General features: G+C 44.2%; 1 protein-coding gene and 1 pseudogene across 6 annotated transcripts in view; both read right to left on the bottom strand.

Annotated features, from left to right (window-relative positions):
• Window positions 1-13,104, bottom strand: part of AFF3 (ALF transcription elongation factor 3) — a 635,458-nt gene that overhangs the window by 15,369 nt on the left and 606,985 nt on the right. For all 6 annotated transcript variants that reach the window (XM_061431670.1, XM_061431669.1, XM_061431668.1 and 3 more), the window contains 2 exons: window positions 10,089-10,152; window positions 6,442-6,578 (listed from right to left, as the gene is read on the bottom strand). In XM_061431670.1, coding sequence (XP_061287654.1) covers window positions 6,442-6,578; window positions 10,089-10,152 — 201 coding nt within the window. The remainder of the gene's footprint in view (window positions 1-6,441; window positions 6,579-10,088; window positions 10,153-13,104) is intronic.
• On the bottom strand, window positions 2-6,261 carry LOC133256732 (cytochrome b-c1 complex subunit 7-like; annotated as a pseudogene).

Consider the following 13,104-nt stretch of genomic DNA (forward strand, 5'->3'; position numbering starts at 1 on the left):
AAAGAAAAAAAAGGAAAGGGAAACAAAGAAATAAAGCTTTCTTACTAGCCATCGAACATCTTGTAGGATGGTACTTCTCTTAGTGCTTCATGGTGCTTGCTGATTTTATTGTTATTTAGTCACCAAGTCACGTCCGACTGTGACCGTATGGACTACAGCCCGCCAGGCTCCTCTGTCCGTGGGACTTCCCGGGCAAGAATGCTGCAGTGGGTTGCCATTTCCTTCTCCAGGGGATCTTCCTGACCCAGGGATTGAAGTCATGTCTCCTGCATTGGCAGGCGTGTTCTTTACCACTGAGCCACCTGGGAAGCCCTGACGGTTCTTTCTTGAAAGCCAACTGAGGTTGCCCCATTTCCCCTAACCATGACATTATTGTCATGACTAGAAAAAAATGACTTTGATGACCATCTAGCTACTTTCTGCTTTTTAACAATACAAGTCCAAATTCTACAGACGGTCAAGAGTGTTATCCATTCAAGCATTACCCACGTATATGGTGATGCATCCATTTTTACAAATTCTGATCTACGGCTGAGTGGCTGAGAAGATGTTGGTAAAGTTCCACCCTTTCGGACCAATCTCCAGAAAAATGTTTACTCTTTGTCCTCAGATGAATATGTGGGTTTCCCTTTTTTCTTTTATTGTTACAAAACTCTTATTTTGACAGCAGTATAACTGTCCTGGATGCATAACTAGTAGATTTTATGAACTTTTCTCAATCTCACTTATTTCTCTGATCAGCAGTTCATGGTCATTCCTTTCTCCAATAATACACCAGGTGACTTGCAGATCCTTGGAGAGACCTGAGGCAGGCTGGGGAATGATCAGGGAGTCCTGGGTTCAAATCCCAGGTTAGTCACTTATTAGTCATGGGAGCTTACACAAATTAACATCTTTAAGCCTCCTTTCCCTTATTTATAAAGTAAGATGAGTACATTACTGCTAATTGCATAGCATTGCTGTAGAGATTAAGTGAAACAGTACTGTAAAGCTCTTAGCATAGTGGGCTGGCTTGTTGCAAGTTGCTCAAGAAATGGTACTGTTATTACACTGTCTGCAACACATGTAGATTTGTAGTACTTTTAAAAAGTTTATTTATTTTTTGATAGGTAAGAAATGGATTTATTTAGATTCAGAGAAAAGCACACTCCACAGACGGAGTGTGGGCCATCGCAGAGGGCAAGTGTGTAAAAATCTATTTATTTTTAATTAGAAGATAATTGCTTTACAATATTGGTTTGGTTTCTGCCATACATCAACATGAATCAGCCATAGGTATACTTACGGTCCCTCCCTCTTGAACCTCCCTCCTGAACCTCCCTCCCTTTTCAAGTGTATCCCCTTTGTTTAGCTTTCATAGGGTTATTTCTCACAGTTTATTGGTATCAACATTTTCTACTCTGCATGAAGGGTGGAAACCTTACTTCCACGTTTATGCCTTTAAATAACATTGCCTTGAGCATCAGATGGGCTTCCGTGGTAGCTTAGGTGGTAAAGAATCTGCCTACAATGTGGGAGACCTGCCGGGTTTGACCCCTGGGTCAGGAAGATCCCCTGGAGAAGGGAATGGCAACCCACTCCAGCAATTTTGCCTGGGAAATTCATGGACAGAGGATCCTGGTGGGCTACAGTCCACGGGGTGGCGAAGAGTTGGACATGACTGAGCGACGAACAGTGCACTGATCACAGATGGTATATTTTTTGTTTCAGTCACTGAGCGCTCTGGTTTACATAGCTCACGAGGAGGGGGGTTTATTGCACGTGCCCACAGTTCTTGGCTTATGTTGCTTTCCCTTTCTTCCCGTTGGTCCAAGATTCCTTCTTTTGCCGCTTCCTCTCTGTTTGAGAAACTTCCTTTAGCCAACCTTTAAAGGCAGGTCTGTTAGATACAAGCTTTTCATTTGCCTTAATCCGAGAATGTTTGTTTCCTCTGTGTTCCTGGAGCGCGCGGCCTCACTGGATCTAAGCGCACAGTTAGACAGGCTTTCCTCTCTCCGCACTGGAGGCCTGGCATGCCACCCCAGCTCCCACGGCGTCAGCCCACGCGCCCGCTGTGCCTGAACTGGCGTCCCCTGTGGGTGATGCGTCATTCCTCTAGTTGCTTTCAGGGCTTTGTGTTTGTTGTCAGTTTTCAGAAATGCAGTTTTGATGGTGTATTGACATGCAGTGCTTTGGCTTTAGGCTGTTTGGAGTTTTCTCTGCTTCCTGAACCTGAAGGGTTATGTCTTTTGCCAAATTTGGCAAGTTTCAGTCATTACTTCTTTTAAAAAATATAACTTATTTACTGATTTTGGCTGTGCTGCGTCCCTTGCTGCGTGGGCTTTTCTCTAGCTGTGGTGAGCAGGGGCTACGCTCTAGCTGTAGTGTGAGGGCTTCTCCTTGCTGTGGCTTCTCCTGTCATGGAGCACGGGCTTTGGAGCATTTGGGCTTCAGCAGCTGTGGCTCTTGGGCTCAGTTTCTCTGACGCATGTGGGATCTTCCTGGACCAGGGATTGAACCCACGTCTCCTGCACTGGCAGGGGGATTCTTCACTATGGAAGCCCTAGCCCTTACTTCTTTAACATATCTTTCAATTCCATTCTCTCCTTCTTCTGGGACCCCAAGGACGACCTGGAGGTTCTACTGTCATTGTGCTTGAAGCTCTCACTTCTTTTTCAGTCTGCTTTCTTGGTTGCTGAGGTTGGGGGTAGATTCTATTTCTTGTCCTCAAGTTCACTGATTCTATCTGCTGTCATTGCTTCTCTACTACTGTGCCCCTCCGGTGAGGTTTATATTTCCGTTACATTTCTCAGTTCCATAATTTCCATTTGGTTCTTTTCCAAAATAACTTCTTCTTCTTTGTTGAGACTTCAGTTTTTTTGTTTCAAGAGAATTTTTAATTGTTTGTTGAAGCATTTTTATGATAGTTGCTTTAAAATCCTTGTCAGATAATTCTAACACCTGATTCGTCCTGGTTACTGGTGTCAACCAGGTGTCTTTTCTCATCTTGGCTGTGATTTTCTTGTTTCTTGGTATGATGAGTGAATTTCTACTGTATGTTAGATATTCTGGCTATTATGTTAGAAGATCCTGAAAGTGAAAGTTAAGTCACTCAGTCATGTCCGACTCTTCGCGACCCCATGGACTGCAGCCCACCAGGGTCCTCCATCCATGGGATTTTCCAGGCAAGAGTACTGGAGTGGGGTGCCATTGCCTTCTCCAAAGAAGATACTGGGTCCTGTTTAAATATTTTCTTTTAAAAGGAAGTCATCCTGTTTAGGTTTAGCAGGCAAGTCCTCGCCTACTTCTGTGGGATGTGGTTCCAATTATAATTTAATTTTCAGAGCCTTTATGCTATAATTTTTTCTTAAAATTCTGGCATGTGGGGTGTAGATATACAATCCCTTTTAGTTTCCTGAAAAGGGAATGAACCCATGCCCCCCTGAAATGAAAGCATGGAGTCTTAAACACTGGACCTCCAAGGAAGTCTACATGGTATAGTTTTTGATTTGAGGAGGTGGGGTTCCACTTGCCAGTGTCCCCCAGGCATTTTCTCCTCGGTGGAGAGAGGAATTCTCTCACATCCTTAGCTGGGCATCTGTGGCAGGACCCCACCCCCAAAGTGCTCCTGGCTCCCCAGAGTCTCTCAGTGGGGGAAGGGAGCCTCAAACCTGGTGGGCAACATGCAGTTTCAAGCAGTAAATTAATGTTATCTTCTAACTCAGATAACAAGAGCTCTCATTTTAGTTTTCAGAGTAGCTTAAGGGACTGTACTCAATCATCTAAAAAATGGACTGTATTCTCCACCCATGCAAAGTCCCACCCCTGGTGCAGAGCGGGTGTGCATGTCAGCACCTCCAGTTGTATCTGATGGAATCAGGCAATTACTGCTGCTCGGGTTTGTTTGTTTGTTCTTAAAGTGTGAATGCCTTAAGCAGGCCATGTACACTCCAGGTCACCACAGGCCCTGTGACCCGCTGATCTGTCATACTGACTGAGTATATACTGTGTTGTAGGAACTCCTCCAGGGGCTATGAACACATTAATGAACAGATCAGACAACCCCCCCAAACCCCTGTGCTCAAGGCACTTGCATTCTAGGACACCTTACAGCCTCGTGCCTGTCTACTTCCTCCCACTTTCTTCCCCGCCTGCCTGTGGGCATCCACGTCTGTGCCTTATTCAGAGGTGAACCAGGAGAAACTAAGATCATGGACGTGAGTTTAAGCAAACTCCCAGAGATGGTGAAGGACGAGGAAGCCTGGCACGCTGCAGTCCATGGGTTGCGGACAAAACTTAGCAACTGAACAACAAGATCTCTTAAAGTAATTTTAACTTCTTTTTTTTTTTTTTTACTATGGCAATTTCTTTTCTTCACAGTCCAAAATACTGTACCAAATAAGAAGACAGTATGAAGGAATCACCAATGCATTGGTGTAGCAAATATTTTAATAAGAAAAAGGGGTGGACAGCATTGACTTCTGAAACATTTTTGAAAAGTGTGTTTTGCAGATGATGTGTTCTTGATGTTGGGATGACAATTTCAAAGGCTGTGATCCTTTCCTGAATCCCAGAGGAGAGTGATGGAAAACACCGTTGACTTGGGTCAACGCATACCAAGAAGATTAAATTTAGGATTAGAAATCTTCCAGGGCTTCCCTGGAGATCCAGTGGTTAAGAATCTGCTTGCCAATACAGGGGACATGGGTTCCAGCCCTGGTCTGGGAGGAGCCCACACGTAGCAGAGCAACTAAGCCCGTGCTCTGAGATAAGAGAAGCCACCGTGATGAGAGGCCCCACACCCCATGACGAAGAGCAGGCCCTGCTTTCCACAACGAGAGAAAGCCTGTGCCCAGTGATGAATACCCAGCTCAGCCACAAATAAATAAGAAATTGTCCATCTGGAATAGTGAGGCATGGTAAAACACAGCTACTCTCAGGTGGCCTAGAATCCCAGAATTAGAAAAATCTCTTAGAGTTAATTTTGGGAAGGGTTATTTCATATAATGCATATTAGACGTTATTCCAAGCAGCTGAACCAGCTAAAGACATAAAACATGACAAAGGCTCTCTCAGAACGATTAATGGATGAAATTCCCTTAATGGTTCATTAGCGACATGAAGGATGTGCCTTTCCATGCAGCCATCGTGGAAGACAGGCATCTCCCGCCTGTGGCCCTGCTGTGCGCCTGTCACAAAGCCTGCGTCTGTTCGCACTGTGGTCCTAGCTCAGGCTGGGGGATGGTGCTCAGGTACAAGCCTTAGACCAGAACAAGGCCAGTGCCTTTTCAGACAGAGCATCATAGGATGTGTTTCCTTTCCTAAAATCCCCTTGCACCTTCTTTCCTGTTATTAAATACTCCCGAATCATTTATTGATTGGAGTTAGAATTTAGATTATATAAATCTAAATAGTATTGAGTCATATAATAATATAAAACCGCAGCACAGAGGTGAAAAGAGTTCAAATTCTGCCACTTCCCAGCAGGCGAAGTCGGCAACTCATGTCTCCCTCAGACAACGCTTCCTTCCTGCCAGTGGGGTTGGAGAGCCGCCCTCCCAACCCTCACTCACACAGAGATCAAAGGAAGCAGGCAATGCCAAAACACATTGCAAGATTGTCCATCTTATTTGGGGGATGAACACTGGCTCTTGGTAGCTGACAGTGTGATCTATTTTTGTCCCCCAAGAATAATTATAATAGATATTTATTTAAAGTAATACATTTATAGCACAGATAGTTCTACATTGTACATTTCAGATTTGAAAGTGAAAGTGTTGATCATTCCATCGTGTCCAACTCTTTGCAACCCCATGGACGGGAGCCTGCCAGGCTCCTCTGTCCGTGGGATTCTCCAGGCAAGAATACTGGAGTGGGTTGCCAGTCCCTTCTCCAGAGGTCCTTCTTGACCCAGGGATCGAAACTGCGTTTCCTGCATTGCAGGCAGGTTCTTTACGGTTGAGCCACCAGGGAAGCCCACATTTCAGGTTTAACCAACTTCATAAAGATACTTGAGGGCAGCCACATCCACAGATTTAGATTGCATGATTGTTTCATGATGAATTCTTCTCTCTCTTTTCTTTCCCAAATACCCTCTTTCAGGGTATGGTTCAAGGTAGAATTTATCCTCCTCATATTTTGTCCACTGCTCTAAAGGCAAAACCTGTTTCTTCATGCTCAGGTCCAGCGTTCTCTTAATATGTACCCCCTGTCATTACAAAAGCTCTCAGGAAGCCTTCTTGTGGCTTCTCTTACATCGTCATTCTCATATACTGCGTCACCTCACAGTCAGCCCAGGGTAATGAACCCAACAGCGCTGCAATACCATCTTCGAATACCCTCTAGTCATCTGCCTGATGTTTTGACCCAGAGAGTGTGATCTTTTCTGTGTTTGCAGTACTTATATATATTCTTCCCTCCACCTCCCTGCTCCACCCTCTTGCAAGAAAATGCAGTGCTTACCTGATGAGCTCAACTGTCTCTGAATACATGGTGTAAGGAGATTTGGACTCCATGGGGCCCTGTTCCATGGCATTTCCACACTCAATGAATGACAAGGCTGCTTCTGCATAGTTCAGAGCCTTTCCAAACTTTTCCACCTGATTGAGAGTGAACAGTATCTTCCTCAAGAAGAGTTTTTCAAACAGCGTTGTCACAAAATCTATATACTTTATTTGAGAAACTCGACTGTAAAGTTCCAAACTCTCGCGAATGGAACCCAGAAAAAGTAGAAATAGGGTAATTCCTTCTCTAGTTATTTTCACAGATTCCTGCTGGTTTGGGGCAAGTGAGTGAATGGTTAAACAGAGTTACGCCAAATCCATACCACAATCAGAACTGCACAGAACTTCACAGCTGCTTTAATTTCTATTGTCCTCTCTCTTAACTCCTAATGGTCAAATCAGCTTCACTCCTTGGTCCTTGCTGTTGTGCTCAATATTGATACATGTGTAAGCTGATGGGTCTGACTCTATGTAAGAGTTTTCACATTTTCATGGTATACTCCCACTTGGACAATTTAAGGCCTTGGTTATTACCTTTTACACTGTGACACGTATTAGGATGGCCAAAAAGTGCATTTGGGTTTTTCTGTAACATCGTACAAAAAGAAGAAAAAACAACCCAAAGCAAACTTTGTGGCCAACCCAATACCTCTCCACGCCTCCGTGTAGTCATGGATTTTCAGTTGTTTCATGAATAGGACCTCGCCCTAAGGGAGAGGAAAGACAGGGAGGGGAGGCACAGCTCAAGGAATGGCATCAGTTTGGAGACAATGCTGAGCATCAATAGCACTGATTTGGGAGGATTTGTTGCTGTTTTTTAGTTGCTAAGTCCTGTCCAACTCTTTTGTGACCCCATGGACTACAGCCCGCCAGGATCCTCTGTCCATGGGATTCTCCAGGCAAGGATACCGGAGTGGGTAGCCAATTCCTTCTCCAGGGGATCTTCCTGACCCAGGAGTTGAACCTGTGTCTCCTGTATTGCAGGTGGGTTCTTTACCGTCTGGGCCACAGGGGAAGCCCTTGTGGGGAACTGTTTAAACTTATGTTAATCTTTCCCTATATCAGCTTTACATTCTTAAGTTCTCATAAATCTAAATGTACACATCAGATTCATGGTTCCGTACATTCTTACTCTTGATGGATAGCACATTCTAAATTGGGATTGGATAATCTCCCAGGTTTTCAAACATTCATTCATCAAACAAAACAGAATTACAGAGACTCTTAACTACTGACCTTGCCTCTAAAAAAAAAGTCTTGCCTCTAAAAAAAAAAACCCTCTCATTATTCATGATACTTTAGGAAACGGAAATGTAAGGTAAAACTCTGTGTTAGCAAATCAAAAATTTAAACAGCTTTAACCCTAAGAAGAGTCTTTCTTGGCAGTGCTTTTAGACTAAGGAAGTCATTTCTTTCAGCAGGTATTTCCTGAAGTACCCGATTCTGTGTGATTTGCAGTTGACACACAAAAGCTCTTTCTAGGAACATGTATTTAGAGAGAAAAAAATTGTGCACTCATAAGACAGCTCAAAGTGCAAGGGAGTCCATGATTAACTAGTGAAATGCAAAGGAGTCCAATGCCAAGGGAGGGCAGGAGGGAGCAAGTGACAGGGCACAGGGCGGCTGGGGGGCCTCCAGGAGGAGACCTGCAGGGACCCAGAAGGTGACCCAGGAAGGGAAAGCATGATCTGGCGGAATCTGGGGAGGACACTGAAGGTGTGAGTGTGCACGACAGTGAGAGTGTGTATGTGTGAGACACTGTGAGTGTGCCCTCTGCAGGTGCAAAGCCCACTGGCTGGCACAAGTCAGGTGTGCTTACAGGCGGCAGGGGCCAGTGTGGTTGTAGCACAGTGTCACTGGGAAAGGCCAGGCTGGGCAAGGTGACACAGAGTGAAGAATCCTGGTAAACTTTGGATGATTCAGGCAGGCAACTTCTTGCTTTAAAATTCAATGTGACCATGCACTGGCATCTACTGGCAACCAGACCTCTCCACCACAGACGTCCCCAGACTTTTTGGCCCCAGGGACCAGTTTTGTGGAAGGCAGTCTTTCCAGATGAGTCGGGGGATGGTTTGGGGACGATTCTCATAAGGAGTGCACAACCTAGATCCCTTGAACTTGCAGTTCACAGCAGGGTTCACACTCCTAAGAGAACAGAATGTTGCTGCTGACCTGCAGGAGGCAGAGCTCAGGCAGTGAAGTGAGCGATGGGGAGCAGCTGAAACACAGACGAGGCTTTGCTTGCCTACCACTCACCTCCTGCTATGCAGTCTGGTTCCTAACGAATCACAGACTGGTAGTGGTCTGTGGCACAGGGGTTGGGGACCCGTGCTCCATCAGACTGTGGGATTGTGAGGATAAGATCTCTACCTCCTACTTCCCTTCTGTATTTTCTGATACTCTGTGACTATTTCCCTGGTATACCAGTGGACCCAGGCAGTGGGCTGCATACTAATAACTGCTTGGTGGGCAACCTCAGTAGCATTGAGGAGGGTGAGGTTATAGTTTATGCATCTGCAACCCTGGAAGAATAATACTCTGAAGGTCATTTGAGAGTCCCTTGGACTGAAAGGAGATCCAACCAGTCCATCCTAAAGGAGATCAGTCCTGAGTGTTCATTGGAAGGACTGATGTTGAAGCTGAAACTCCAATACTTTGGCCACCTGATGCGAAGAACTGACTCTTTGGAAAAGACCCTGATGCTGGGAAAGATTGAAGGCAGGAGGAGAAGGGGACAACAGAGGATGAGATGGCTGGATGGCATCACCAACTCAATGGACATGGGTTCGGGTAAACTCTGGGAGTTGGTGATGGACAGGGAGGCCTGGTGTGCTGCAGTCCATGGGGTCGCAAAGAGTCAGACACGACTGAGCAACTGAACTGAACTGAAGGTCATTTGAGATGCCTTACTCATCTCTAGTTCCCTGATTTCAGTTATGAACGCTGGAGGGGAGCAGAACTGAAATGACCAGGGAAGAAGGGGTCCTTTAGGATGAGATTTTCAGACGGGACAACCATATGATCTCTTACAGAAAAAAATCAGAAGTTTTATATCTCTTGCCTGAAGGTGTTAAGCTTTCCCAAATAAGAAAACTTACTCTTTGAAAACATCAAATCATAGTAACTTTATGGTCTTATGTGTGTGTAATAGTTTCTTGGTTGTCCAGTTTCAGAGGAAGTATTTATTTTGGCAGGTACACATGAAGAACAACAAAAGTCTTTTTGAAAAGGGATTTGATCCTGGGACCAAGCCAAGGACTGGACAGGCTAACAAGGGAGAAAAATGCAAACCTTTTTTTCTTTTAAGGAAAAAAACAAGACAAAAAAAACTACCACCCACTGACTCCATTGCCTCTGGTTCCCATTCAAACTTTAGGACTAAATTGAAATATTTGTTTATCCAGGGCTTCCTCCAAGTCAGACATTATTAGTTGAGGTCATAATTTATTGGGCCATGAGCACTGGATTATATAAACACTTCTGCATTTAACAGACCCAGCCATCCTTGTAATAGATTTTATAATTACCCCGGCTATGCTGCCCCAGCGATGGAGCTGCAGTACGAACGTAATTTGGAGGAACAGATCTGGAAAGAAAAGGTCTTACCATCGCATCTGCTTTATGCTTCATTCGCTTAGCTTCTTGCATAAAATAATCTGCACTGCGTGGCCTACAAGGAGAGAGTGACACGAAACATCATTACTGTGCAAGTGTAAGATCTTCAGCGACGATTTTTTCCTTTGCTCAAACTTGAACCACAATTTCAAGACTCTGCTTAAGATGGAATCAAGTATTTTTTTTTTTTTTTTGCATTTCCAAACTACTGCCTGTATGTAAAAGACCACCATTATATTGCTCTTAAGTTACCAATTCAAAACATGCTCAATATATGTAGATAAATATATACATGTTTATGGTTATTTTTTAACATGGGTCCCCAGTGCCTAGTTTGTACATCAGATTTTTTTTATCTCATGGTTAAGAAAATGCAAAATCTTATTTCACATGCTGCTGCTGCTGCTAAGTCGCTTCAGTCGTGTCTGACTCTGTGCGACCCCATAGAAGGCAGCCCACCAGGCTCCCCGTCCCTGGGATTCTCCAGGCAAGAACACTGGAGTGGGTTACCATTTCCTTTTCCAATGCATGAAAATGAAAAGTGAAAGAGAAGTCGCTCAGTCGTGTCTGACTCTTAGCAACCCCATGGACTGCAGCCTACCAGGCTCCTCCATCCATGGGATTTTCCAGGCAAGAGTACTGGAGTGGGGTACCATTGCCTTCTCTGAGACATTTACATAAAACAATCCACTTTTGATATAAAGATGGCAAAGATATAATAATTGTAAAGATGTGCATAGATGTGTGTATTTGTCTAGCCTTATGAAAATCGGTGTTGTTTGTTTGCATAACTGGTACCTAAAGTTGTAAGTGTCTCTATAATTATTTTAATGCTTTGCAGTGAGAAATGAAAAGAGGTGATACCGGAATGATTACATTCCAGTTGTAATGAAGCTAATTGTAAAGTGATGTCTACCTTGTCACAGTGCAAATACGGCTTGTATTCTCTTGAGTTCTGATTAGCTGGCTGGTAAACATTTAACCCCAGGCATGGGCATTATTAAAGCAATAACCCAACTCTGCTGCAAGATGAAGGTAATTCATCCAGAGACGAATCTGAGAGTGTGAAATGACCCCAAGTTACATAAAACCACTCATCAGACAGCACCTTTAAGTACTTCATTAGGTGGATTTTTAAACATCTACATAGTTTAGGTACCATCAGTATAAACGTTTTATGTATTATGGGTCTTTATGTAATCAATAAACCTGACCTATTCATGAATACTCAACATAAGGCACCACGCCCTGAATGAGAGATAAGATGTTAGTAGTGATAGAAATCATACACTGTGTAGTCTGTTTAACACACTTATTTTGAACTGCCTTCTTTCAGATTCTAATGGGTCTTTTTCCATACTACAATATTAGGTAGCCAGGGCATCCTTTTATTCTAAGGGGTCAAAATGCTTAAAAAAATCACACAAATGGTGTCAATGACATTACCATCCAAAACTGTGATCCTCATTTGAAAGGTTTAATCAATCAAACAAAGGCACAAACCAGGATCAAAGCAAATACTTTAATCTTGGGTCACAAATCACAGAAGCAAGAGAAAGACCTTGGTTTTCTGTCTCTTCTTCCCCATGAAATATCGTCAGCACTTGTGGTAACACGCTGGGAATATTTAACTTTCCCAAAAAGGAAACAGGAACGCGGCTGCAGGGCCCCCCTTACGTGTATGATGAAACCCCCGTCTCTGGGTCATGATCCCTTCATGTTTTCCCGGCCACGCAGGCCTGAGCCCTTCCTTTCATCCTGACGGATCTGCATGGGTGGGTGAAGCCTATGGGTTCCCTCAAAGGAGGGCCCAGCTTCGACCACCTCTTCTTTCTCCAATTTATCTCCTCTATGTTTATTCCATTTGAATGACGTTTTGGTTGCTTTTCATGGTGGTTTATTCTTCTTTGTCCACAGATTGACCTTTGAACGCGTACTGGCTATCTGTTGGGTCTTTGGTGCCAACTCTGGCAATTCACATTATTTTTGTTCATTATTTTTTTTAATAGACTGTCAAGTTTTCTGAGCAGTTTTAGGCTCAGAGCAAAATGAAGTGGAAAATACAGAGTCCCCATAAACCAGTCGGTACACGTGCACAGCCTCCCTTACTACTAACACCGCTCAGTTGAGCAGCCCATTTGTTACAATTGATAAACCTAAATTGAGTGACTTCCTTGATGGTCCAGTGGCTACTTCTCAAAGCTCCCACTGCAGGGGGCCCAGGTCTGATCCCTGGTTGGTGAACTAGATTCCACATGCCATGACCAAGAGTTTTCATGCTGCACGAAAAGATCCCACATGCCGGCACAGTCAGATTTAAAAAAAAACCTAAACTAACACGTCATTATCACCTTAAGTCTGTAGTTTACATTTGGATTCACTCTTGGTGTGGCACATTCTATGGGTTTTGAAAACTGTTTGATGACACATATCCACCATAACAGCACCACACAGAATAGGCTCACATCTTAAAAATCCTCTGCAATATTTTTTGTCTTTTTGCGGAACGCCCCAGAACAGAAGACCAGATCTACCGCTAGCTAGAAGCCAGGTCTGACTCCTGAGTTCAGATGGGGTCCTGCAGCCTACCTGTTCAGGAAAGGAGCTCCCGTACCTCCATCCACTTCCTCCCTGCTGTTATCACTTGCTATGAACGCTTCCTTGTCAATATCCCCTTCTTTCCTCAAGGACCACATCCACACAGGTCCAGGCTTTCATTACCTCTCCCGGCCTCGAGTTTCACTCCTGTCCCATCTCTCCTGAGCTTTAACTCTTGAGCAATGTTTGTAAAACATGGCTTTCATTATATATCACCACCCTACTCACAGATCTAAAATCAAACTCCAGAGCCTCTGAAATGGAATCTCAGTTCTGGTCCTTAGTAATCTTGCCTAACCCTCTTCACTGCATTACTTACTCACCAAGTCCCTCAGCCACAGTGAGTGGTGTCCTCACTGGCTGGTCAACGTTTCAGCACTGTTTTAGAAGCCCTTCTCTCCTCCCTAGA

The sequence above is a fragment of the Bos javanicus genome, chromosome 11, assembly GCF_032452875.1.
Source record: "Bos javanicus breed banteng chromosome 11, ARS-OSU_banteng_1.0, whole genome shotgun sequence".
NCBI classification, from domain to species: Eukaryota; Metazoa; Chordata; class Mammalia; order Artiodactyla; family Bovidae; genus Bos; species Bos javanicus.